The sequence below is a fragment of the Chelon labrosus genome (genome assembly GCF_963514085.1).
Source record: "Chelon labrosus genome assembly, chromosome: 21".
NCBI lineage: Eukaryota > Metazoa > Chordata > Actinopteri > Mugiliformes > Mugilidae > Chelon > Chelon labrosus.
The window spans coordinates 1,208,070-1,234,746 of record NC_140354.1 but is presented as its reverse complement, the minus strand read 5'-3'; the positions used below and the strand labels follow the sequence as shown (position 1 = coordinate 1,234,746).

The 26,677-nt window shown below is 41.0% G+C and overlaps 5 protein-coding genes across 8 annotated transcripts; 3 read left to right on the top strand and 2 right to left on the bottom strand.

Moving 5' to 3' along the window:
- The first annotated feature begins 1,896 nt into the window (after window positions 1-1,896).
- Window positions 1,897-4,546, top strand: LOC311507173 (G-protein coupled receptor family C group 5 member C-like). The gene is made up of 3 exons (XM_084571430.1): window positions 1,897-3,489; window positions 4,089-4,192; window positions 4,278-4,546. Exons 1-3 carry the CDS (start codon window positions 2,367-2,369, stop codon window positions 4,374-4,376), a joined length of 1,326 nt encoding a protein of 441 aa, XP_084427556.1. The 5' UTR covers window positions 1,897-2,366; the 3' UTR covers window positions 4,377-4,546.
- A 767-nt stretch (window positions 4,547-5,313) lies between these two features.
- Window positions 5,314-13,076, bottom strand: ccdc137 (coiled-coil domain containing 137). Of its 2 annotated transcripts, none has more exons than XM_084570127.1 (6): window positions 12,241-13,076; window positions 11,680-11,831; window positions 11,379-11,595; window positions 11,004-11,086; window positions 7,882-7,961; window positions 5,314-7,791 (listed from the first exon to the last, which is right to left on the bottom strand). In XM_084570127.1, exons 1-6 carry the CDS (start codon window positions 12,309-12,311, stop codon window positions 7,582-7,584), a joined length of 813 nt encoding a protein of 270 aa, XP_084426253.1. In that variant the 5' UTR covers window positions 12,312-13,076; the 3' UTR covers window positions 5,314-7,581. The 2 variants fall into 2 exon arrangements, with proteins under 2 accessions (XP_084426253.1, XP_084426254.1); XM_084570128.1 differs by having other exon boundaries at window positions 5,315-7,791; window positions 11,680-11,828; window positions 12,241-13,074.
- A 2,358-nt stretch (window positions 13,077-15,434) lies between these two features.
- Window positions 15,435-16,625, top strand: LOC311507217 (retinal cone rhodopsin-sensitive cGMP 3',5'-cyclic phosphodiesterase subunit gamma-like). The gene is made up of 3 exons (XM_084571479.1): window positions 15,435-15,621; window positions 15,724-15,764; window positions 15,860-16,625. Exons 1-3 carry the CDS (start codon window positions 15,467-15,469, stop codon window positions 15,934-15,936), a joined length of 273 nt encoding a protein of 90 aa, XP_084427605.1. The 5' UTR covers window positions 15,435-15,466; the 3' UTR covers window positions 15,937-16,625.
- Window positions 16,626-17,168: 543 nt separating this feature from the next.
- On the bottom strand, window positions 17,169-18,365 carry tspan10 (tetraspanin 10; the record flags this gene model as incomplete). Its single annotated transcript, XM_084570365.1, has 3 exons — window positions 18,254-18,365; window positions 17,573-18,162; window positions 17,169-17,475 (listed from the first exon to the last, which is right to left on the bottom strand). Exons 1-3 carry the CDS (start codon window positions 18,341-18,343, stop codon window positions 17,169-17,171), a joined length of 987 nt encoding a protein of 328 aa, XP_084426491.1. The 5' UTR covers window positions 18,344-18,365.
- A 3,711-nt stretch (window positions 18,366-22,076) lies between these two features.
- On the top strand, window positions 22,077-25,923 carry LOC311507195 (uncharacterized protein). 3 transcript variants are annotated; one of them, XM_084571454.1, is made up of 4 exons: window positions 22,077-22,902; window positions 23,194-23,281; window positions 23,435-23,561; window positions 24,297-25,923. In XM_084571454.1, exons 2-4 carry the CDS (start codon window positions 23,203-23,205, stop codon window positions 24,574-24,576), a joined length of 486 nt encoding a protein of 161 aa, XP_084427580.1. In that variant the 5' UTR covers window positions 22,077-22,902; window positions 23,194-23,202; the 3' UTR covers window positions 24,577-25,923. The 3 variants fall into 3 exon arrangements, with proteins under 3 accessions (XP_084427580.1, XP_084427578.1, XP_084427579.1); XM_084571452.1 differs by having other exon boundaries at window positions 23,432-23,561; XM_084571453.1 differs by lacking the exon at window positions 22,077-22,902 and having other exon boundaries at window positions 22,911-23,281; window positions 23,432-23,561.
- The last annotated feature ends 754 nt before the right edge of the window (window positions 25,924-26,677 follow it).

The following is a 26,677-nucleotide window of genomic DNA, read 5'->3' as shown; positions in this document are numbered from 1 at the left end:
ATCCCAATAACTTGTTCATTTAACAAGGGTATTTAGACTTTTTATACTCACTGTATATATAGATCTGCAGTGTAAACCCAAAGCCTTCTTTGTGTGCGCAACCGAAAAGCACACACCAAGGTCACAATGCTTTCTCCTTTGATTTAACTTTCTGTTAAGAGGACCACAATAGGACAGGGATGGATTGATAGACTGATAAACTGCTGGGTTTGTGAGAGCACCACGAGATGAGATCCATTGAGGGACTGATGAATCGAAGCGGCTCCATCACGCAGTATAAACAATACGTTTAGTGCAGGCTGAATGCCAAAGCCAGCTGCAGCAAGGTGTCCTGGATGACCTTACTCTTGTCCTGAACCCTGAGGGAATGCACCAGATAACTGGGTCTCTAAAACACGACATGCACAGCTTTTAATATACACACATCATAAATGCATGCAGGGTATGCAAGGCAAAACAAAAGATGAATGAGTAGGCAAAAAATACAGCATTCTGTCTCACACTGAAGTCATACCAAATGCAGAAACAAATGTAGCCTATGGCATGTCAGCACACAGTCAATAACAATAGAAATCAGCTTTGAAAAACCTTCTGCTTTAACTTTGGAACAATATCTTCTCTATTTTGTATCACAATTTGTCACATCTACAGGTTATGTAGAACATAGAATGGCAACACATGATAAATGGAATGGTTCTCTGATATTTACCCCAGTAATACAGCAAATTTCAGATGTATGAATACCTTTCTCAAAATAGATAGCCTCAGATAACACTATGTGCAGTATTTTGTTGTGTAATCACATCAAGTGTAATCAACTGGAAAAATATACTCAGTCTCGCCTATAACAGTAGTTTCCACCAGGTGGCTCTGCTAACTAGATCTCGGCTTTAATGATGACTGCCCTCAGCACATCTTCTTGAAGTAAGACAGAAAAGCCAGCAGTGATTTGATCTTATGGATATTCATCCTACAGGGCGCTCTGAATGCTATTCGTTCAAATCGAATTATTCTTAAACAGAACTTAAACAGTGTATGTGTGTGTGTGTGTGTGTGTGTGTGTGGACTTTTTCTAGTCACACAGTGGAAGAGCAAAGTAGGCCAACCCAAGTATGATATGAGCAGCAGCTGATAATGACATTATAACACCTTTATAAACCAATTACAAAAAAATCGAATCACTAAATCGTCACATCACTCATCATCATCTTTACATGTCAAACACTTTCACAGCTCTGCTGCATGGCCTGTAGCTCTAAGTGTACTGTCTAAATAGAGAGGTGAGTGCTCCCTTTGTTTGCTAAGCTGCCTGAAAAAAGTAAGTGGACTAATCTCGTGGAATATGCAAAACTGCAGACAGCACAGAGGTTGCATAAAGGTCCAGAGTGGCGTTAGCAGGGTCATTATTGAAAGCACACTCACTTTCACTTTATTTACTCTGATGGGAGTGATGGGACTCTGTTATTAAAACATGGTTGAATAACGGAGAAGCGACGGATGGAGGAGTGATCCCGCCCAGAAAGTGAACTCTTGAACGCGTCGTAACTGCATGGTGTAGGCATCCAGGTCTGGTTGTCCTTACTCCTGTCCGCCTGAGTCACCTGTTGGAGCGGTGATCAGAGCTACTCTCACAGTTCAGGTAAGAACATCCATGTCGGTTTGATTTGGACTCATTACATTCACTGTGCTGTTCGTTTACTTGTTGTGCCGGCATCCAATAATCCATAACGATTTCAGCGTTTGTTTTTATTGCGCTATTTTATAACTATTTTAAAATGATTAGCTACCCCATATAGAATATGTTGTCCTTTGTAAAACACGTATCTACGAAATAGTATTTTTTTTTTTTAAATTTAAATTATTATTTTATTATTATTTTTTATTTTGATGGCTTAATATAGCGGGGTTTGAAATATTTTATGGGAGGTAATTCTCCATATTGTCTCACTGATATTTTCATATCAGTGCTTACCTTACAGCGCCAACTAGAAATATTTGGATGTCCAGGAAGCCAATAGTTACTGGATTATTATAATTACGAAAAGCACTTTGCTAGAACTGGGATGCTGCGTGAACAGCCTACTCATTAGGTCTCACTGTAAATGGTTAAAACGATGCCTCTGTCAGTTAATTGGACTTGGAAAGCTAGACAGAGCTGTGACCAAAACTCACTGTGGACTCCATTTGATAATTAAAGTCAGGGGAGACAATGTACAATTCGTGGATCCTTCAGAGACTCAAGTGAATCTATTTGAATGGACAGTAATTAGTAGCTGTAACACACTCAAAATTCTACTGAGGTAACTGTTTTTAGTGTGCTGTGACATACTAATTTATGTTTTTAGTGTGCTGTGACACACTAATTTATGAAAACTCATTTTGTTCTCAGATGTATGGACAGTGCACAGAATATCCATTTAATAATCAGGAAGCAAATGAAAACAAAAAACTACAGTACTTGTGTGTATGTTTACTTAATCAGGACATTTTTCTTGCAGTATTTGAACATATTCTGCAGTAAAACAATGGACCCAACTAATGCTCCAAAAGGATGTGGTTCCAGCATCAGCTCCATATATTACAACCTGTGTGACCTGACCACAGTGTGGGGGGTCGTGGTGGAAGCCGTTGCTGCTGCTGGTGTGGTGATTTCCTTCGTCCTGTTTGTCATTCTCATGGCCTCTTTACCGTTTGTGACAAACAAGAAGAGAAAGGGAATGGTGGCCTTGCAGGCTAGCATTTTAGTCTTCACACTGGGACTCTTTGGACTTACTTTTGCCTTCATTGTGGGCCCTTACTCCACCAGCTGTACCGCACGGAGGTACCTGTTTGGGGTACTGTTCTCTGGCTGTCTAGCCTGCCTGGTGATGCATGGGCTGTGGCTTGCCCTGCTGCAGCGAAGGGGCCGAGGGCCCAGGAGCTGGATGTTATGCCTGGGTGCCCTAGGTCTCTGGCTTGTCGAGGTGATCATCAACACTGAGTGGCTTATCATCACTGTGGTCAGAGGTGGTATTGTCCCTGACATGTCATGCAGCATTGCCAACAAGGACTTTGTGATGGCCCTCATCTATGTGATGGTTCTGCTGCTAACTGTGGTGGTGATGGCTGTGCCCTCTCTAACACACAAGCATAAGCAGTGGCGTCGAGATGGAGCTTTAATCCTGGTCACAGGGCTCTTCACCATGGCTATCTGGGTAGCTTGGATTGTCATGTATGTCCACGGGAACCGAGTTGCTGGGAATCCCAGCTGGGACGATCCGACTTTGGCTGTGGCTGTGGTCTCAAATGCATGGGTGTTCCTCCTCCTCTACACAATTCCTGAAATCTGCTTACTGACACATGAGGACCCAGACCAGGAGCAACCCCATGATGGAGATGTCTATCCTGCCAGGAGCCTGGTTTATGACACCATCCTTAAAGAGCCGGAAATAAACCACCAGAGTGTTTACATGGACAACAAAGCCTTTTCTATGGATGAGCCTCCAGCAGGTACAACATAATTCATTATAGAGCCCAAAAAGTTTACTGTAATGATTTTTCAGTTTTTCAGTTTCAATGATTATTATTGTTCCACAATTCCGACTCATTAGGACAGAAACATAATCTATTTCCTGAAGTTCATGCCATTGGCGAATATTGTGATACAAGTCAGTTAAATCAGTCACTTATTTGGGAACTACAAATATCAGTTGCTTGAAAATCTGTCTGTACACACTGTCTAGTAATATTTAATCAGATAGCAGGGCTGTTATAATGGTATCACATACTGTTCCAGGTAGTGTCTGAGTAGCACACTGTCACATATTTGGTATAGGTAATACATGCTACAGTGTGCTTTTAAGACTTCAAAATATCCAGTTTGTATATGGTGTCTGATTTTTCCTGACAGATGTAACTAGTCAATAAGTAAGAGTATAAGTAGATTTCACTGATTAGGGCTACAGAAACTGTTGCCCAAATATAATTTTTAAATGACACTTGGACTCTTCTGTTTTATGTAAAACATATGCCAAGTCCACAAAAAATGAAATCCACTAAACAGAACAATGGCCATGTTTTTCAATCCAACCTAACCTTTTGTTTATCAGTATCCACAAAGCCAGAGTCTCCGTATGGCGCCTATAATGGTCAGTTACGAAGTGGTGTGTATCAGCCCACCGAATTAGCCTTGATTGCCAAAGGTTTGACAAGGGTGAGTATGCTATCGCTATTTTACACCACAAAGCATCTACTCTTCACTATATCTAAAATAATCCCTACTATCCGTGTTTCTACAGATGGACCTCGACACAATGACACCTCGAGTCACATCCCCCAGTGTGATTCCACGAAGCAGCAGCTCCCTGCCTCGTTCAGCTGGGTCCTTATCATCTTAAGGACTGTCACAGGTTGGCAGATTGAGTCGAGAGCACAGTGCACTGTCACCTACATACTTGGTTGTTGCCGCTATTAAAAAAAATATCTGCCAGGTGTGCGTTCTTGAAGTTCCAGGTGTCAAGTATGTATTCCCCTTTACCATTCTTGAGAAGTTGCTTTCAATAGGAATAAACACAGCGCATCTCAAGCACCGTACAGTAATAGGACCTGGCTCCACTTGCAGATTTCTTCTATTTCTTCTGCTGCTAACAGTTTGTTTATAGTCCAATCAAGAATTCTAATTTGAGCAAAGAATCGTCTCAACTCCTTTACTTCATTCATGTGCTCTCTTTCTGGCCCTTTATGCTCCAGAAGGCATCCAAAGTAGAGCAATGTGTAAAAACCTTTAGGTTACAGCTGACCAGGAGTATGCTGATGGTGGAGAAACCATAGACAAGGTTTAAGTAAAGATCATTTAAATAACCAGTTATGTTCAGTGTCAATGTCGAGATTTACTGAAAATTGTGATATCACTAATATTATGTTGTTTAATTCTCAACTTTGGCTGATCCGTTCACTACTGCGTAACATACTTTGTTTCAGTTGTAAAATGTTGTGATTCAAACTTCTGTAGTAACCCTAACCCTAAACATTTGACATAAATGTGTAAATTCTAAGTTATTAAAGCTGTAAATGTTAAAAACACTGTCTGATTTTTGGCTCTTCTGGTTGTAAAAGATAACAACTCACAAGAAGTCCCATGTGGAACACAGGAGGAGGAAGTTTCACCAGGATTGCCAAGCACACTCCAATAACTGCAGACATTTGCATAGTTCATCCTGATAAGTTATACCTGGTGCCACACACTGGGAATTTCCATCATACAGTGGTGTATGGGTTTACATTGCTACAGGGAAGAAAATAATTTTAGCTGGTACTGAGAATGATATATTCAATCATTATTACGGAAAAAGATTTAAGCAAAGACTTAAGTATTTACAAATGTTTTGACTTACAATAAGTTCTTTTACCTTCTCTCTGGAGACAATTACCTCCATAATTCCTCTCTCCTTCTCTCTCACACACTCCAGAGCGAGCTGCAGCTGCCTAGCAGCAGAGTAAATAATCTGTCTCCCAATTACTGACACAGTCTTTTACTGTCAGCAGGTTGAGTACCTGCTCAGAAAAGAAACTGCTCACTGGAAACTGCAACTCAGACAGAATTCTATAACAGAACACATGTGCCAGTGCTGAGGTTATATGTTGTGTACTTTGCATCTTTTGATAGGTGTTCAGACATAAGATATGTTGGGGAAAAACATTCTATTTATTTATTCAAATAAATAAATCGATTTAAATATCCAAAACACTCTGCCTCTTCACTTAGTAGTTACTGTCCACGGTCACTGACCTGGTTAGAGTAATGGACTTTACATACTTTCCCAGAGCAGGGTGGGGTGTGGTATCCCTCTCATATAGTCTATCCAGTATTTATCCGCATCAGTGACTGAAGCTAAAATCAAGTGAAGTCTTTTACAGGCAGAAACTAGAAACCTCCTGATGATATGAGCAGTAGTCTTGCACATAGATGTTTACATGACCAACAGTGGATGCATTTACCTCAAGGGACTAAGTGCTCCAGATCACAAGCAGCTGTCACCACTTAATACATGTCCTCCTATCACTGTGACAACCATCAGAGGACAAACATGGCCACAGACAGTTTTATCGGTTAAGTTGATTACCTAAAAATGTCTGAACTCACACACATTACAACCGGAGAATATAATCTATGGATGTTAAGTTAAAAAAGTACATGTAAAAAAAGACCAGGATGTTTTCAACACACGGAGATTACTGGACTGTCTCAGAGGCCAATATTTGAACAAAGGCCTTGTTTATGAGGGTAAACCTGTTAAGGATTACAACTGCAAATAGCTGTGCCAGGCTCTAATGTGTTTTCCACATTTAAAAGGGCTAATGTGATTTATTTATCCCAAGATTGAGGCTCTCAGAGAGGTACGAAGGAAAACAAGACCTAGGCTGTTATGGACTTGGTATTGCTACGGGGCAAATTAAGTCAGGGAAACAAGTCACATGATAGATATTGTAAGAAGATATAAATTATAATGCCATATAATACAAAGCTCCTAAACAGGCCTGGTTGCGATATTTTTCACCTCAGCTATTGTGAAAATATAGACGAGAAAGTCTCTGAACTGGACAAACCCCACCTGCTGATGAAAAGCATAACCAGCTATTAAATAAAGCTCGTAGTGAGGTTGTTTTTAAATGCATTGCATTGTGATCACTTCCATACACATCGACATATGGTAAATGAGTGCACAAACCAGCTATAAATTTACATACATTGTACACACACTGATCAGGCATAACATTATGACCACCTTCCTAATATTGTGTAGGTCTCCCTTGTGCCTCCAAAACAGTTGTGACTCATCATAGAATGGACAGGGACCTTCTGAGGGTGTCCTGTGGTGTCTGGCAACAGAATGTTGTTAGTGGGGGCCTTTGGGTCCTATGGGTTGAGGGGAGGGGCTTCTGTGGACCACTTGATCAGTTTGGGATCTAGGGAATTTGGAGGCCAGGTCAACACCTTGTGGTGTTTTTCATGTTTTTTTGAGTTGTTCCTAAACCGTTTTTGTGTGTGTGCCTGTGTCAGGCTGCATCCCGTCATTGCTATGGCGTCATTGCTATGGCGTCATTGCTATGGTGTGGAGGTGCCTGGTCTGGTCTGGGTGGGTGGTACACCCGCATGAATGCCAGGTCCAAATTTTTCCCAGCAGAACATTTAATTTTCACAAGATGATCAATGTCTTGTGGCCGACCTGTGTATATCGGCCACCATGCTTTGTTAGTTCCATGTACAGTAAACAAGAGAGCAGCTTCCTACGGCTGGACTGCCATCTAGTGGTGAAATAAACTTAATGATTTTAAAATCCAGATCACGGAAGATGCCATTGTGATTACCAAAAGAGGCAAACACTGTAAATAATAATGAAATACTGTCCGTGAGCATCCCCCCCCACTCCCAATTAAAAGGCACTTGGCATGTAGTTAAGTGAATGTGGTTTACCTTAAACGGTACATAAGTCTTTCCTTATACGTTCCCTTGACTGTGGGTAGCTACCCATCTGGCATTTAATACATACAGCCTGCTGATGATTATCTTGTCAGTCTCTGCTCATGACTATAATGGGGTAATTATGCTTGACTGAAGTTCTTGTGTTTTTTTCCTAAGCTGGTAATCCTGGCCTCGAGTTGCTGTTGTTTCCGTTTCTTAAGATAGCGGTAGGCTTCTACTGCTCGCTGCCTCTCCTCTTCCATGATTCTCTGTTTGGCCATGGAGGGCTTGGTTGTGGAGGTTGCCGTTTGGCCAAGAAGAGAGGTGAGAAGCAGCTTCTTCGAGGCATTCTGGATAATGAAGGAAGAAGATTGTAAATGGTTACTTACTCAAGAGTGAGGAGATAACTCAAGAGTTATGTCACAGCATAGCATGTTTACCTGTGACTTGTCCGGAGCTTTCTTCGGTTTGGCGCTTAACGATGGTGGGGCCATTGTAACTTCACCAAAGGGAATGTCATCTACAAAACAAACACAATGTACATCAAAATATTTGTGTTTTCACATGCAAAGTCGACTAAAATAAATGGCAACATTGTGGCTGCCCAACAAGTTAGGAATAATCCAACTGTCACTCTGCTCTCAGTCCAATCTTTGGCTGGCAGTATGTCACACATGACAAGTTTGCATAAACACACCACTTCATGGGGGAAAACATTCCTGTGCACTACAATAAAGGAAACACTTTAAACAAACAAAAAAATATTAAAAAAAAATAAAAGCAAATGCATGAAAAGTAAAAGAAACAATACTGCACAAGTATTAATATACAAAGGTAAAAGGTTGCAAATAAATTAAAAGCATCTGAAGAGTTAAGAGTGTTAAGAGTGACCAACACTCAGCGGGAGGAGTTATAAAGTTTGATGGCCACAGGCAGGAATGACCTCCTGTGGTGTTCTGTGGTGCATTTGGGTAGAATGAGTCTGTTACTAAAGGTACTGCTAAGACTGGCCAGTGTGTTGTGAAGTGGGTGGGAGGAGTTGTCCAGGATGGTCTCCACTCTTGCCAACATCCTCCTCTCCGACACTGTCCAGCTTCACCCCTACAACATCACTGGCCTTCGGGATCAGTTTGTTGAGTCTATTAACGTCTGCTGCCCCAGCATGCAACGGCGTACAGGAGCGCACTGGCCCCCGCAGACTCGTAGAACATCATCAACATTGTCCGGCAGATGTTGAACGACCTCAGTCTCCTCAAAACGTAGAGTCGACTCTGGCCCTTCTTGTAGAGTGCCTCAGTGTTCTTTGACCAGTCCAGTTTATTGTTGATGTGCACTCCCAGATATTTGTAGTCCACCAGGGCCCCCCGGATGGTAACAGGGGTCACCGGAGCCTTTTTTCTCCTCATGTCCACAACCAGTTCCTTTGTCTTTGTCACATGCAGGAAGTTGTCCTCGCACTATGTGACAAAGTTTCCCATCACAGTTCTGTACTCACCATCATTGATACATCCTACTACCGCAGAGTCATCAGAAAACTCCTGATGGTGGCAGGATTCTGTCTGGTAGTTGAAGTCCGTGGTGTAGATGGTGAAGAGGAAGGGGAAAGGACTGTCCCCTGTGAAGCCCCAGTGCTGCTGACCACCCTGTCTGACACAGTGTTGCAGCCTCACATACTGTGGTCTTCCAGCGAGGTAGTCAATGATCCAGGAACACCAGGAGGGCATCATCCTGCATTGCTTTGAGCTTGTCACCCAGGAAAGTTGGCCTGCTGGTGTTAAAAGCACTGGAAAAGTCAAAGAATGTGACCCTCACAGTGATTGCCAGTTTATCCAGGTGGGCACGGTTTGTCCAGGTGAGCAAGGTTGAGCAGGAAGATGATGGCATCCTCTACTCCAAGTCGTGGCTGGTAGGCGAACTGGAGAGGGTCCAGTTGAGTGTCGACCATGTGTCGCAGCTGTCCCAGAACCAGTCGCCTGAAGTTCTTCATTATGTGGTAGGTCAGCCCCAGTAGTCACTGGGGCTGCAGCGGTGTGGTGTTCTTGGCACTGGGACGAGGCATGATGTCTTCCACAGCACAGGTACCCCCTGTAGACTCAGGCTCACGTTGAAGACCAGGTGAAAGACTCCACACAGCTGGGTGGCAGGGGCCCTAAGCACTCTGGGACAGACGCCATCTGGGCCTGCAGCCTTTCCTGCATGCAGTGTCCTCAGCCGTCTCCTCACCTGGTCAGCTGTGAAGCAGGTCGTCGTTGTTGTCCTGGGTGGGGGGGTTGCTGCTATGCTTTTGGAGAGGGCCAGTAGGGGAGGTAACGGTGGGGGGAGCAGGGCCGTCAATAGGAGCAGGAGAGCTGCGAGGTGGGGGAAGGTATGGTGATGTCCTTGTTGGTGTTGATTCAAAACAGTCCTGCAGTGAGTGGAAGGTCTCCTCTGACCACCTTTTCACTGTTTGTGGTGACTGGTTGTCTCTTAACCATTGGCACACAGCAGGATTTGAGGTGAACCAGGTTATGGTCTGACCTGCCCGGGAGGGGGAAAGGGGGACAAATCTTTGCACATCCCTCACGTTAGCATACAGCAAATCCAGTGTCCTCTCCTCTCTGGTTGGGCAGTCAACATACTGTGTGAAATTAGTCAGTGTTTTTGTCGCAGAGACATGACTCGAGTCACCGGAGATTACTATCAGAGCATTTGGATGTTTGGTCTGTAGTTTTGCAATGATGCCGTGAGTGACTTCACATGCCACCGTCTGGTTCACAGACGGTGGCATGTAAACAGTGACGACGATAAAATGGGGAATTTCCCTCGGCAGGAAATACGGCCTGGGCCCCACAGACAGCAGTTCAATATCAGGGCAGCAGACATGTTCCTTGCTGGTGATTTGGTTAGGGTTGTACCACCTGTTGTTAACAAAGATGGCAAGCCCACCTCCTTTCTGCTTACCATTTCCAGTGATGTCCCTGTCTGCCCTAACGGTCTGGATGTTGTGTGTTTAAGAGACATAGAACCTGGAACCTTCTTGCTGTGAGGCATCAGTGCTAAAGACTAGCACCGAACTATGTCAGACACATTATATTGCAGATAGCTTCTAATCTGCTTTGCAGGTGTTTTGCTAGACTGACCAAGCTAACATATAGGCTATAACGTAACTAGTTCCAGTGTCACAGGGTTTCTGCTTGCTAATGCAATTTTTGTAGAGGGAGGCTGAAAAGTCAAATATTATATAGGCACTCCAGGAATAGTTTACTGGAGATTCTGTAAGGTAAAAACAGATTTCCAGGTTGTAAGGTTACGGCTATTGAGTGGGATTATTGCACCAGCTTGATGCTGGAAGATTGAATGAATGATAATGTTCACAAAAAGCTTCTTCTATATAGCTTGCATGTTGTATGGCATGAAGTGGACAGAAATGTTCTTTTAGATCTCTCTGCGCTATGGCTAGCAGAGCCAAACAAATTAAAAGAACACAGATAAAAGCTCACGATTTTGTCTGGTGTAGGCTTCAACTCAATTACTGGCTACCTCTTATCCTTTGTGTATTCCTGGAAAATCATGCTTTCCTCACCCACAAACTCCTCTTTCTCCAGCTCGTCCTCTTGTCTGTCCAACTTTTTCTGCTGTCGCTTCAGTAATCTCACTTTAGCATACCTGTAGCAAGACAGCAAGGCCAAAAAAACTTAGACATGGAATATGTTGAAGTTTTCACACTGCTCAACAATATACACATAAACACAATAAAGTTTTTTCTTTATATAATATTATTGTTCCCAAATGTTCAAAATAAATGTTTTACAACTCAAATGGAATCATTATGTATTAGGCACATTACAGCTCTGATATCCTAATACTGGCACAGAAAACAGACAACCCATTTTTAAATCTTAATCAGTGAAGTGATGTTAGGGTGAAAGTGGAGGTAAATTAGCCACAGTGTACCCACTCCTTCTTTTTGTCAGACTTCCCCATGTCTGCACGCCTCTCTTGTTTGTCCACATGCAGCTCAGGCCTTCTTTCCACTTGGTTCTTGGTGAGGAATAAGACATGTTGTGTCTCAGTATTCATGCGCTGCAGGTATGCTCTCTCGCCTTCCTGCTTTCCTCTCTTGAAGTGTGGGACACGGATGTCTCCATCCTGGGTATCATCTGACTGTTTGATGGCTGAAATGACAGAAATACAACATATTTCTCACTAGTCCGTGTCTTTTAAATACATGAAGGACATGTGGATGCCGTTCTAATCACCTTTTTTAAGCTTTTTGTCCTTCAACGGTCTCTTCTCCATTCTGTTCTTGCTCTTCATGATCTCTCGGAGCTTGAAGGGGATGTGTTCGAGGTGGTCCTCCTGTTTGGCTCTCTTGGGTTTTCCATCTCCTCTAGGCTTCTTTTCAGAGCTTCTTTCACATGTAAAGAGAATATGCACAAAGAGATCAATAAACGTAAGACTATTGATTGTATGCACATGTCGTCGCTGTAACACAACAATTTTAATCAAGCTGACACTCTACTCCTGCTGTAATATAGTTGCTACTGATCATAGTTTGTACATATCCTGCTGTAAACCAAAGTTTTATGCTGTAAATATCTTGATGCAAAATCTGTACATATCCCAATGTCTACAGTCTGCACTTTGGTTGGATGCTAAGTACATTTCGCTGTCTAAAGTTGAATCGAATCTATCGAAACATATAAACTCCGCAAAACTGCCCTAAAGAGCTAATAGCATAGCTATTAAATAGATGCTAGTGCTAGCCAGCGTAACAAGCCGCGTCTCTTTATGGCATTAACTTCCTAAGATTACGTTACCTTTGGTGTAGTCCAGCCTTGCCCGCTTGTTTCCCCTCCTCGCTTACTTTGTTCTTCTTACTTTTCCCCATGGTGCAGCCCTTTCTAACTCAATCCACAACAAAACAGAAACATGTGGAGCAGGAGATAGCAGCGTGTGGCTACAACCTTCAACCTACGAACCTTAACCCGAGGCTAGGAAAGGAAGAACGGAGCTCTCACTCTGTGACAAAATACGTTTATTTCTGCCCCAGCATGACTTAACTTCTCTCACTGAATAATATCAGATGGCAATATTGAAGTACCTTTAAAACAACCCATAAAAAGTGTCTTAAATGACAGCAGCTGACACTTTGTGACAGAAATGTGCTTTCTGTTTCAAGAGGCAAAATTCACGATTGAGGCACTTGCAGTCAGGTCCAAGTGATACACTAAATATTAGACGATCTTTGTCGCAAAAGCCTGATTTGCAGTAATTGTAACTGTAGTCTGCCACCGCTAGAGGGCATAGACACATCCGTTTAGGTAAAGAAGTTTCTCATTTTAATGACGGATTGTAACCTATTTGGCCGTTTAGAACACTGAGTATACAAAAAGTGACAGTCTGTTAGAAGCATTAATATCTAAAATCTATAAAATATTGCAGATCATTAAGGAGCACAGCAAAAGAAAGCATGACTAATAATCATTTATGCAAGTCAGCCCTGCGTAGTAATATGTAAATAAAACCAACCAAAATAGAATTTCAGCTCAGCAAACTACAACTAAAAAGTCAACATTACAGAAAAATAATGCCATCAAATGTATCCAATCACAAGGTTTTGCTGTGTGCAGAATTTTTAAACCACACGAGTGTCCATACATGTGTCCCATGTGTGCATGTGCATTAACAGTGCAGATTAAAGAGAGAAGCTGAATTAAACAATTAGATGAATGGACCTGGTGTGTGTTTACGTGTGCATCTGTGGCTGGAATGGATTACCAGCCATAATACAACTCAATCTGAGAGACTGCTGATGAAAGAGAAAGGTCACGTTCACACGGGTATGTTCTCGCCTGCAGGAGTTGCATAATGTTTGCAGGTGGAGGAGAGATACTGAACTTCATGCGATGTACCGTGACAAAATCCACACCTCAATCTCTACTCAGCACAATCAAGTAATCAAGTTTTCTTTTTTGGATGGTTGTGGATGGCTGTGGAATTTGCAAGATAGATCATATTACTCCAGTTTTAGCTTCTCTTCATTTGCTCCCTGTAAAATCTAGAACATAATTTAAATCCTACGCCTTATGTACAACACGCTTAAAGGCCTAGCTCCATCATATTTTAAAGACCTCACTGTACCATATCATCCCAATTGATCACTTCAATCTCACAGTGCAGGCCTACTCATGGTTCATAAAGTTTCAAAAAGTAAAATGGGAGGTAGAGCCTTCAGCTGCTTTCTCCATTTCCCTTTCCCTACCTTCCCCTCTTCCCCCATTTTCATGTGAGTGTCTCTGGCCTGAAGTTGTGTGTTTCTGACCTATGGACCTGCATACTATGCATACTGCATACCCCTATGCTTTTGTTTATATTCAATATCAAACTCTTATGTATCAGCTATATCCTGTATTTGTATCTCGATTAGAGTCTACTTGTACGCTTTAGTCAGATGTATGAATCTACGACAGATGTTTGTCTCGCTGCTCTCTTCTCTCTCTTTTTCTCTCTACCCAGCCAACCTTAGGCAGATGAGTATCTCCATATTCTGGGTTCTGTTCAAGTTTTCTTCCTGTTTAAAAGGGAGTTTTTCCTTGCCACCATTGCCTTAGTGTTTGCCTCAAGGTCTTCAGACCTTTCGTTCTATAAACAAAATTCAATTGAATTATTTGTCTCTGCTGTCATGCGTCAATTCAAGATAATCTGACAAACAGGGAACTGTTGTCCCCTCAAATCCTTGTCAGCCAATCCCTCATGAATGTACTGTTCCATATTCAGTGTAAAAGGCCCGTGTGTGTCCAAGTGTTGAGGGCCTCACAGTTTATTGGCTGGTGGTGTCATAATCTTCTCACAGTCTGAACAGTATAAAAGGGCTTCACTGAATGCAGCTCATCAACAGCAGCCCAGACCTTCACAGCACTAGCAACGAAGATACACAGCAGCGCAACTGGTGAGTGTCAAGAATGATCTATTGATAATCTAATAACAATCCATTGTTAGATAGGTTTCTATGCACTTGTGATTTTTGGACCACTGACACATTTTTATCAGATAAACAATATCATTTTTAAACAATGTGTTTGCTATCTGAACTTAATTACCAGACATAGGACTTTTAGTAGGTAATTCACATTTACCGGAAACTCCGAAATTTATAATTTATTATTTCATTTTTTATTTTGTTACTGATTTATGAAATTAAATTACATATCTCCAATGTCATAGTTACTAAGGTGCTGTGTTGGAGTACCTTATATCCAGAGGTGTTTCTAATATTTTGCCCAGAAAGGAAAAAGGAGAAAAAACCAATCCCCTTGAATATAGTAATCTAGTATAAGGCTTAATCACCTCATAATAATAATCACCTCAGAAATAAATATTCATTGAATTTGCGCATTTCTCTCAAAAGTATGTGCAACTGATTATAACATTTGTAAATGTGGAATATTTATGCAGAGCTGTTTTACTTTACGGCCCTTGAGCACATTTGTGTAACACATTACATGTGTTAATATGTATTTATGCGATGTACATAAAAGCATCTTAGTATCTATTAAAATCTGTCAGAACTGAAATTCTTTATGATGTATTTACTACAGAAATTGAATAGTGATCTACCAATACCTGAGTATGAAGTTGCTGTTTTAGAACATTTCCTACCAAAGCTTCTTTTACTGGTAATCTGATCTTTTGTCAGGTTAGGTCCACAAGCATATTCAGCATGTCCTCACAGTAATCTGATTATGAAGGTGCTTTGAAGCTGAGAGGCATGGTAGAGAGTTGATTAGGAACGTGAGCATGAGATTATGGGAGCCTTTGCTGCCTGTATATAAGTGTATTTCTTTAGGTATTAAGTGATTTAGACGTGCATGTAATTGAGGGACCACAGTTTATTTCATAAACATTTGTCTAGTGTATTTGGAAAATTCAAAGTAATTGCTATGACTGGTTTAATGAAATCTTTTTAGTAAAATGGTTTTACTTTTTTTCTTCTCTTTTTTTCAATTTATGATACAACAACATTATAATTCCAACAACAGAGGCATGAACGTGGATGTGGCCAAACCTGGAGCGAAGACTGGCAACAAAGCTCCGCTCCGAGCTGTCGGCCCCGGCTCCCCACGTAAGGCGCCGACAAAATTCAAACAGAGGAACACCCGTCAGTTCAAGAGCAAGCCTCCCAAAAGGGGGGTCATAGGGTACGCTTCTTTCAAATTAGACCTCCAAAGTGTCATTTAGAAAGTTCAAACCAAACTACAGTTTCCCTGAAATAACACTTGTGATTGTTCTTTCTTCACCAGCTTTGGAGAGGAGATCCCAGGAATGGAAGGGCTTGGCATTGGTACGCAGAATGATAACATTTTGGACATCACACTACTCAAACCTACACACAACACACAGCCTTTGCTAAACAATATCTGTTTCTTTCTGTTTTAGATATCACTGTAATCTGCCCATGGGAAGCGTACAGTCACCTCGAGCTACATGAACTAGCTCAGTACGGCATCATCTGAACCTCTTCTCTGTGAGATTATTGTCATATTTACCGAAGGGAACCAACAGGACAAGTTCAGTTGGAATTTGAAACTTGGATCATCAATACAGTCTTCTTTTGAGTGCAAACCTCCTACAAATATGTAATGTGTTATATGTGATACATGTCTGCATATTGTGGATGTTTTTTTGTTTTTTTTTGCATAAGATATTTTGAACAGTGATCCATTTTTGTTTAGTGAATCTATTTTCATAAGAGTCTCAAGCTGCCATTTTCATGTCCATAAACCACTTGCTCAACTTATTCTCATGTTGTCACCTGAGGCTGCAGTAAGAGCACCAAGTGTTTCTGTATTATTGTCAGCACTGTGTTTATACTGAATCAAAAACTAGAATAAAGTTTTCAATTTTCAAAAATGTTGTTCTTGTTTCTTTTTGCTATTCCCGAACTGAACATCATGCTTTAAACTGGGTTACTCAGTCATCACATACGTAAGTGTAAGTTGTTTATTTCTTTGTTTCTCCCTTTTGGAAAAAGTGTGTTCCAAATTACTTCAGTGCACATTCTGGGAAGTGATCTGTCTTCTTGGAGAGAGCTAGATGTGAAAAACAATACCACCTTTGTGTCTGCATGATGATTATGATACCACAGCAAGCAGCCAGTTAGCTTAGCTTAGCACAAACCTGGACAAAAGTAGGAAAACTGTGTGAAGCCACTCAGTAACATGATTTTGTTCACAACCTGTTCACAAATCTAACGCCTAAAACTACGTTTCCCTTGGTTATGCTGCTTGCTCAATGGCCAAGCTTTAACTTCCTAGTGCCTCCTGGTTGTTTAGAGCCAGGTGTTAATGGTAATGGTCTTGGATTTATAATACTGTAAGCAAGAAATAAAAATAAATAAATAAAAGAATAAAGAAAATAAATAATTTCTTAAAATTTTACACCATTCCCCTAGCAATTTGAGTGAAACTCTTATTTTTTTTGTTTTTGCTCATGCAAAAACCTCTATACCTTTAGATCAACCTGTTCATGTGCTTATGTTGGGTAGAAGGGTAAAATAAAATGGAAGATGGGTAAGTCGTGTAGATTACAGTGACTACTGTTACTTTAAGTTTAATGTTAAATATATTTTTTCTTGGGATTTAAAACTTTTTTTTAATGTTATTAATTCAATTTGAATGAATTATGAGACAAATAATTCCAGAATTGGCCAGAGCTCATTCAGTAGCATACTGTATTCATCACTCCATTATATGTAAGCTTTATGCCAATGGATTTTTTCCAGCAGTCGTGTAGTGATTAACAGAGCAAGAATCTGGACCCCAAACACGACAATTCCAACTGTTCCTATGAGGCCCTCGTGCTGCTCGATCCACCGAGAGATTCCCCCCAGACACCCACCCAGGAAGATCACACTCTGAGCAGTAAACTCATCTAGCAGCTGGGCTCCTACGCCACACTGAGAGTTCCACACTGTGCCGTTCTCTAAAGGGTCCACACAACACGTTGCAGGGACACCACAGGCCAGCACTCCTGGAGCTGAACAGTTGTAATATCTAAGGAAAGAAATGAAAATCCAATGATATACTAAGATATTCCATGTCCATATGTCATAACCAATAAGTCATGAAGTACTTTTCACAGTTTACTTACATGTTGTTCTCCCAGTCGCGGTAATTATCTGCTCCACAGCACTGCAGATTTGTTTGAATCTCATCTACGATGAATCTCAGATCCAGATCCTCTTGGTAGCGTGCCATGGCAGCTAACATACTCGATCGCAGAACTCCTCCAACCTGATCTTGTAGGCTATAGGCAACAATGGCGAGCAGCACCTGAGCTGTGATGAGCACCAGCACTGTGGCTGAGAACAGCTTCAGTAAGAAGCAGTTTTCTCTTAGGGCACCTACACAGCCTGACAGGCAGAGCATGGTTAGCAGACAGCCTAAAGTCACAAGCATCAGCATTGGATCAGTGCCAATACTTGCAATTTTCTCCTGGGCAAATGATTCTTTGTTGATGAGGCCCCACATGCCAACACCAAGAACCACAAGGCCCAGAACTGTAAACACCAGATTGCATAGAATGAGGAAATATTTAAGGAAATAGTCCATTAAAGAATAACTGTAATAGTGTTGGATCCTTGTGAGTGCCGGGCTGTCCTGTCCATTGTTTGTCCCTGCTTGAAATTCAGTAGATGCTTGGCCAGCCTCCTCATCAATATCCCTTTTTGCAGATTCTGTCTTTAGACACACAGGAATGCAACAAAAACAGTGTTTGGTCATCACAGGAGTACATTGTCCAGAAAGAAACTTAACTTAGTAAAAGACTTACTTTTGGCAGAAGAGGAGTGGACTCATTCTGCGTAGTGTCTTTCCTCGACCATGGCCAAGCAATCCTTTTTATTACCAAATATCTCTTCATATTTTCGGCTACTGGGAGATGAGCCTACCCTTTCTTTTAGCTGGTCGAAATGAAACATAGGGAGCTCATTTGCTACAGTACAGCGGGGCATGTGAGCTGAGGTGGAGTAACCATGCCGTGTTTAGCCTCAGGCTGCTGTGAGGCGTAGGATTTATTCATCATGTGAGAGTCACAGTGAGGGGATTTAGATGGTTACACACACACACACACACACACACACACACACACACACACCCGCACACCCACACACCCACACACCCACCCCCACCCACGCACACACCCACACACACTTAACTCTCAAAGAGCCTTGTAAAGAAGTGAGAACCGGCCACATTTTGTCCACACTTTGCACAGATGTCCTCACTTGGCTGGTGTAAAACTTAAAGTGGTTCTCAGAAAGATAGTTGTACAAGAGTTATAGTCAAAATTACCAAGTTTTTTGTCCAATTGATTGCATCTGGCAGCAAATAATAAATCAGAAAAACCATTTGTTAACAAGTCGTGAAAAAGTGCAGGTCCAATTCTCCAAAAATAACACCCTGTAACTGAAAGACATGATGTAGCACTATTGCAATTTCATTCTTACCTTATGAACAACATACTGTCCATGCCAATATTCTTTTTTCTACTTTAGGGTTGATGCCCCAGACACAGAAATCTCTGGTGAAACAAGCAAAGAAAACAAGTACAAGCAAATACATTCCCTTTTTTGCTGTTTTTTTTTCTTTGCAAGAAAAAGTTAAAAACTAAATCCAGATAAAATCCAGATGTGTTTTACAAATGCTGGTTTACACGTAGCAACATACAAGTTTCATTGGTTTTCCCAGACTACACACAGAGGAGAGTTTTACTGGTCACACAGTTGAAACTGCTGATAAAAACAACCCGGTCTGGTGACAGCCCTGCCAAATTTCCACCAGTAACCTCAAAACAGTTCAGAAAGCCCTGTCTCTTTCGTTGTTTGTAGACAGAAAACATTTCATCTTTGTTTTAAAGGTTGATCAGTACAAATCTTCTTGGTCTTTTTAATTCACAACTGCAGCCTTAATCACAGAGAGATTTATTTTATAGAGAAAGTGGCTTGTTGATATTGCTTCTGATGTTTGCCTTTGGACCAGACTTTCCCCACAGAGACCAGTATTTTTTGAGAAAAATGGTCCTAATTTAGTTTAAAAACTGGAGAAAAGGGAAACTTCCTGCTGGGGAAGCACGCTCACTCTCGTCTGGATGGTGGGAAGGGCTCTGAGAGGATCATGTTCTTTCATTCAGCCCTTTCTGTTGGGTGAGAAGCTGCTCAGGATGAGTGTCAGCTCCTCCACTGTCTCCCGGATTACTGATTACTTGTCTGACAGGCCCTATTTTGTGTGGCATTGTGGGACATCCTGTTTGATACTGTTGTCAGTAATGTGGGGGCACCGCAGGGGACTGTCCTGTCTCCATTTCTGTTTACTCTTTACACCTCTGATTTCCAGTACAGCTCTGGGTCCTGTCACCTGCAGAAGTTAGAGATGGACAGGAGGTGGAGTATAGGACACTGATAGGAGACTTTGTTGAGTGTTCCCAGGCAAACCACCTACTCCTGAATGTGGACAAGACCAAGCAGCTGGTCATTGACTTCTGGAGAAAGAGGACACCAGCACAGCCCATCACCATCCAGGGCCTGGAGGTCAAAGGTGTTTTGCACTGTACTTATTTATTTATTTTTTTTTTCCTACTCTCATGGTCTTATGGACTGCTTTATGGAGCGGTTGGCATGGCAACTTGTAGTCATCATGACCACCAGTTTCTATTTCTATAATGTCAAATAACTAAGCAAAACGAAACTTTTCAGAATCAAAATAGACACTTGAACATGCATCAGTATTATGTTAACTACCTAAAATGAGAGAAACTATCATTTATTTGACATGTATTTTAGTGTTTTAGCTTGGCCCAAGTCCCATCCATTAACATGGAGGGGGTGGAGCTTATGACCTATACTGCAGCCAGTCACCAGGGGGAGCTCTACTTGCTTTGGCTTCACTTTTGAGGAGCTGTTCTGCCCTCCATCTTTATGTACAGTCTATGGTTCAGATTAACTTTACAGTGAGGGCAGGACTTCTGCAATGTTGCACAAACAGACTCAACTTTTGATTTAAGATGCATGTCTTTAATGTAGTTATTCATGACTGCTTCCTCCCTGTCAGACTAATCTCTGTTTTTGTTAAAAGTCAAATGAGGTAAAATAACGTTACCTCGGCCATGGAAACATGAAAATTCTCAAGGTGCGTCTCCTTATTATATTTTAACCATCCTCTCAATATTACTCTGAGAAAGTCATTATGAACTGACCTCTGTGAGTCAATAACAAGCAACATGTGACTCTGTATTAAAAAAACAGAAAGGGAAAGAGGCCTGGTTATCTCACTCTCTGGCTCTGCAGGACCTCTGGTGTCATTCTTTCCTCTTACTGAACTGAACTGAGCTGTAGGGAGCTGGAAAGAAGTCAGTGAACCACTACAAAAAGAGTCTGATGGTTAAGATTGGAGATGGGGCTATAGAACTCAACATTAGTTCATAAATTTATTTCCATACTGATGTGTGTTGATGGAAGAAAAAATAATTGTACTGTGTCAAGCTCACTCAAGTTCACCGTGGATTTTCCTCTAGTTTTTGCAGTTTTGACAGAAATGAATGCCTATGGTATAACACATGCACAACATAATCAGTGGTGAAAAGCAGCAAAGTAGATTGACAGTTGCCGAGTTTTTGCATTTTATGATACATTTAACTCGTAGCTCATATAACATTTCACTTCTCAGGTAACTGCCACTACATCTATTTGGCAGCTGCTGTGGCTAATTTATCATGGCCAAGGGACAACATGAGAATTAAGCACATTTACATTTTGCATGTTAAATATGCTGCCTGATATGTCTAGACTACAATATAATAAATGCAGCATAATGTAATGGACATATATCTGCAGATATATAGCTCATTCTCGTTCTTCTGCATGGCGGCGGGTGTGGAAAATAATGCTGGGGAAACTCCGTTTGCTAAGCTCAGGAGACAAATAACCACTGTCAAGAGATTTATTGTGACTGGTTGCTGAAAGAATTGCTTTTTTTTTTTTTGACAAATCTCTGTTTCCTTGTTTATAAATCTTTCAGTAGGCTGGGATTTAACATCATTTAGCTCCTACTGTGTGAGCAGAAGCCAGCGTCTTCTGTAACTGAAGATGTATGGTAGGGATGGCATTATGTTGATTTTGCGTAAAGCCATACAGGATGCCTGTTCTCTCTGTGGGTTTAACAGTAGTGCAGGTGGCAGGGACCGCTGCCCAGTAAAATTCCTTTTCAGCAGCAGTTGGCTTGCCTCAGGTCATATATCACAGAAACTATCTGCAGACTTCAACTTAAGAAGCAGCACAATCTTTGAAATGGAAGTGGAATAAGTAACTCTGATTTTATGTAGACTAGAGCTTAAAAAATGTGTCAAAAGGTGTTTCATTTCAGAGTCAATGGAAAGGGTCCAAATTTTCCCGCATTTAAAAATGAAGGGAAATTTGATATATATAGTGCAGTTCATTTATCTGCATTTTGGGTCCAGGTCACCTGTCCAAAAACTGTTCAGAATGCCAAATGCAATGAAACTAAATACATGTTGCTTTACCTTCCTTCAGTAATCAGATTGTTTCCACATAATTTATCAGAAGCATACAGTGCCACTTAAAATTATTTGCAGAAATTTCTACATTCCTACATAATTTTTTATCATATTTTGTTCATATCGGTGAGGTATCTAGTGTGACCCCCTTGTGCAACAATAACAGCAAATGTCTCCTTAACTGATAACTTCTGATATGGCTTTGTCTTCTCTCATGACTGGTGTGAAAATCTGCTGATGTTTTGAATCATTTTATGCAAGCAAATTCTGAGAGGTGCAAACACCTTTAAGTGTCACTGTATAACTACTGTATTTAAAAGTTGTCCAGAAACTCTTTAATTAGAACGATCAACATCAGTCGTGCGCTCAATTCTATCATCTTCATCAGGTCTCGGTTCAGGATAGGCAAAGAGACTACTGCTGGCTGGGACTGTCATAGCCCAGATGTTGAACAGATTCTATTACAGTAGGCAGTAAGAATGTTACGCAGGAGCCATACGGCTACATCAAACGCTGGATTAGAGCCCAAAGGGCGTACAGTTGCTGTAAACCGCTGCAGCATCTGAAAGACATGTGAGATAGGGGATTATCAGGACCTCCCATTCAGACACTGAAGGTTAGTTTTTGTCATAGCAGATGTACAGACTTCATATATGTGTGGCTTTGGTGATATGTGAATTCACCAGTGGGCTCGCATGTTAAAGGAGCAGAATGTGTCACCGCCCCGCTTCACTGACGTGGATGGGAGCAGGTGGGGAATGGCTCCTGAAGTTTAGAGAGGCAGCTATAAGAGAGAGCTGCCCAGGTCATGCTTCCTCAGTGTGTGACTGGTGAGTGATCGTATCACAGAGTCCCTTCTGCTGCTCGGACCTCGAAACCTGGAAAGTTACCCGTTACTACTTCACAAGAAGGTACTGTAATCTTAAAGACTTTTCACAATGTATTTCACTTACAATAAATTACAAAAAAGAAAACAGAATATAGTACAAATTAATTAATTCAAACTATGCTTGCATCAGTAAGAAAACCATACACTTTGGTGTTGCATGTTTTTTTTAAAGACGGAGTAAATTTCAAACTAATTTGCAGAGCGATATAAGTAAAAATCTAGAAAGAGTATAAAGCATGTGTGCTTGCTTACTGAATTAGAAAGTTTGCTTGTTGTCAGCACTACCCACATCTGTATTATGGTTTTTTGATAGGTAAGGAGGATGAAGATGAAGGGTTTTCTAGCCCTGCTCTGCGTAATTTCAACGTGTGGAGCTCAGAAATGGAAACGAGAAACCTCAGGTTGGAACCTTAAAGGGCTGGGATGTAAATGATTATCAACAATGCTTTATTTAAAAAGTGCTTAAAGTGCTTTTAGAACTCCTCAAGATTGTCTTTGTAAAACTTAAGGTGAATACTGGCCAACATATGCTTGTAAATGTATGTATTCAGCAGAACACACCAACGGCAAGACTTGCTCCAACCTGACTCAGGTACTGGACAACTGGAAATTTGCTATTATAGCCCAGGTGAAAGAGCTGCTGATCAACGACCACAGCTCTGTTCTACCTGAATATAACAGGTGAGTCACCCTGGCTTCCAAACATCCTGACTGTATAAAACACTGAGAGTAAACAACTGACTGTTGAGTAAGATGTGAAATATTCAAGAATAACAAGATGCGATGATGTAAGTGAACATTTTACACAGTCATCCAGAATGATGAATTATGTAACTTGCCTTGCTCTGCATGCAACCACGGAACTGCCAAAGCCAGTAATTTGATCCATGATTACTCTGCTCCTCAGAAAGCAGACTCTGCTTTGTAAATGACCTCACCACAACAACTGTGCCAGACTAAAATGGAAATGTTTCAGTCTGTTCTGTTCAACTGACCCTCTCCTCTGGGGATGAGGTTCCTAACCATGATGGCAACAGATGGATGTCTGTTACCCTGATGTTCCCTGAAAAAGACGGGGATTGTTCTTCTTAATGGAGTATTGATTCAGTTCAGTTGAGTTTTATTTATAATCAGTCCTTTATGAAACTCCAAGCCTGAAACCTCCAGGGCAAGCAACAAGGCAGCGGCAAGTGGCAAGAAAAAAATACCCTTTTAACATTTAGAAGCTTTGAGCAGTCATATGGCAGATGTGAAAATTATATATATATATTACTTGGCTTTCCTCTTAGTCAGGTTTTGCCAATAAACAATGTTCCACTGCTTGTCAAGCCCTGCAGTGCCATTGTTCTGGTGTAGCAATTGTCTTTGAAATCCTGAAAACATTTACTAATTTCAAACGTCTTTCTGCGTGTCCAGGATCCAACCTCTTTCAAATGCTCTGGGAGATCTCTACCAGCAGTTTAATTCACTAAAGGATGAGCTGGGGAAGTTGACCTCAAAGTTTGATGGACTGGAAGGTTTTGTGGACGATCTCAAGGATGGCAGAGTCACCCCTCCTCAGCGCCGAATACAGAGGGTCCCACCAAGCTTTGGTCTGAGGTCCCCACTGCAAGCACAGATAAGGGCTCCCGAAAGAAGGATTATCCCTGCACAAGCACTGGTCAGAGCAAGGAGGAGAGGCCCACAGAGACCTTAGACCTGTTGCCCATTGCATTCTGCCTGGTATAAATGTTGCCGTGCAAACAAGAGTTGATTTGTTCAAATACAGAATATTTTCTAGAGGAATATGGATATTTTATATTATTTTATTGATGAGTGTGACGTGAGAAAATATCACGAAAAGTCTGCTTCAGTGATCCATGATGTAGAACTCTAAAATGAATTAGACTTGAGCTTTCTGTAAACAATAGTAATATTGTTTTTTACTCTTTCTTTCTCTGCATTTGACCCATCCATTTGTTTACATGCTACTGTGTACACAGAGCAGTTGGCTGCTGCTTTTACTTACTCAAGACATCTCAGACAAACATAGGGGGATGCAAACTTGTGACCCTTCTCTAACCAGCTTCTCCAAGAGTCACATTCAACCACAAGGTGGCAGGCTTTATCAAATGATCTTGATTGTCATCCTGCTGCTTCATGTATATCAACACAGCTGCTCAATATAAAGTCACATAATGGCTGAAAAATGTAATCTAGAACTGTAGCTCAGTATAAATACATTTTTACACATTATTTAGCACTGTATGTTTTGTATTTCATTTGTCAACCCAATTAATTATTGAGATCATGTACAACTTAAATGAATTTGATACATAGTCTGCACTTTTCACCCTCAATATAAGGTAACCCTTCACATGCACACTAGAGTCGGCGCAACTGCATCACCAGGAGCAAGTTTTTCAAGAATAAGAACAAGGGATCAAACACCAACCCTGCGATCAATCAAAAGCTAACCATGGCTGCAAGTGGAACACACTGGTCAACACAAACACAAATGTTCAATGCAAAACCAAATATTCTTATATTTTAAGACTGACACCAAAATGCCACAGTATCAAAGTCCAGAAAGCACAGAAAATAATCCAACAAAAACCACTCCAGGTTTTCTTTCACCCTCTGGTCTTACTCTAGTCCCTTAGTCCAGATACATTTGTTTGACTCTCCCAGAAAAACTGAAAATAGATTCAGTTCTGTTGAAGGCAAGCACAGTTTACATAATATAAACATTTTCCCATAGTGCTTTTGCCACAACCTCTTGACCGTTGAAAAACAAAACAGACGGGAATTACCAAATGCTGTCAAGAGCTTTGCTGGAATCCTCAGAGACTAGAATGGTCAGTCATCAGATCATGATTCTACAACTCTGACATCATAATGCATTTCCTTCATCCTGCAGAGGAACTCAATCCACATTCAATGACCTAAAAAAAACTAGAGTCAGAGGTGAGCAACTCGAACTCAACTGTCTCAACTGTCACCAAATATTTAATAACAGCTGCAGTGTCTTTGATAGTATGGTATCTGCAGGTATGCCATCTCTTAAGACTAAGAAAAACAACAACAGTATTCATTCATTCATTCATTCATCTTCTATAACCGCTTATACAGTATTCGTATGAAAAAAATACATACAATATAGAAATCCTTCCAGAATTGGTTTAGAACAGCAACCACAACCAGCAGACTTCTGTTTCGCTAAAAGTCACACCTCTCAACTGCAAAGGGAGGGTTCACATTAGATACTGATGAATCTAACCTGTGGTCAAATCTGCAATAAGTCAGCCTCCTAACGTCTGTAACTGTCAGTGTGAGCTGAGAATGTCTGTGGAATTTGTTAAGTTACCTTACTGTTGACAAATTAAAGGAGGCACAGCTTTAGTTAAATCTGGATTATTTATAATATTTGTATTATTATAAATCTCTATTATGAATGAATGTTCAGTAATCCAGTGCTGCTCTCTAGTGTACTTTTAGAAGAACAACAACACCATACACTTTCTTTTATTGAAGAATACATATACTCCATGAATTTATCAAGTACTGTGATATAAGGTCCTTTAATAAATATTTGTAAAAATTGCGTAGCAATAAAACATCAATGTTTGTTATTGACCAACTCAAATTGATACAATAGCTACAGATAAAGATGCTGTCCTTGAGCAAACCCAGGAGAAGAATTGGACTTTTCAATCTTTTATTCAACAAAGCATCAGAAGAATAACATAGAATAAATATATATATATGGAAGAATATTCTTCTGTGGGACATTAGTAGTTTCTCCATTGGGATGATAG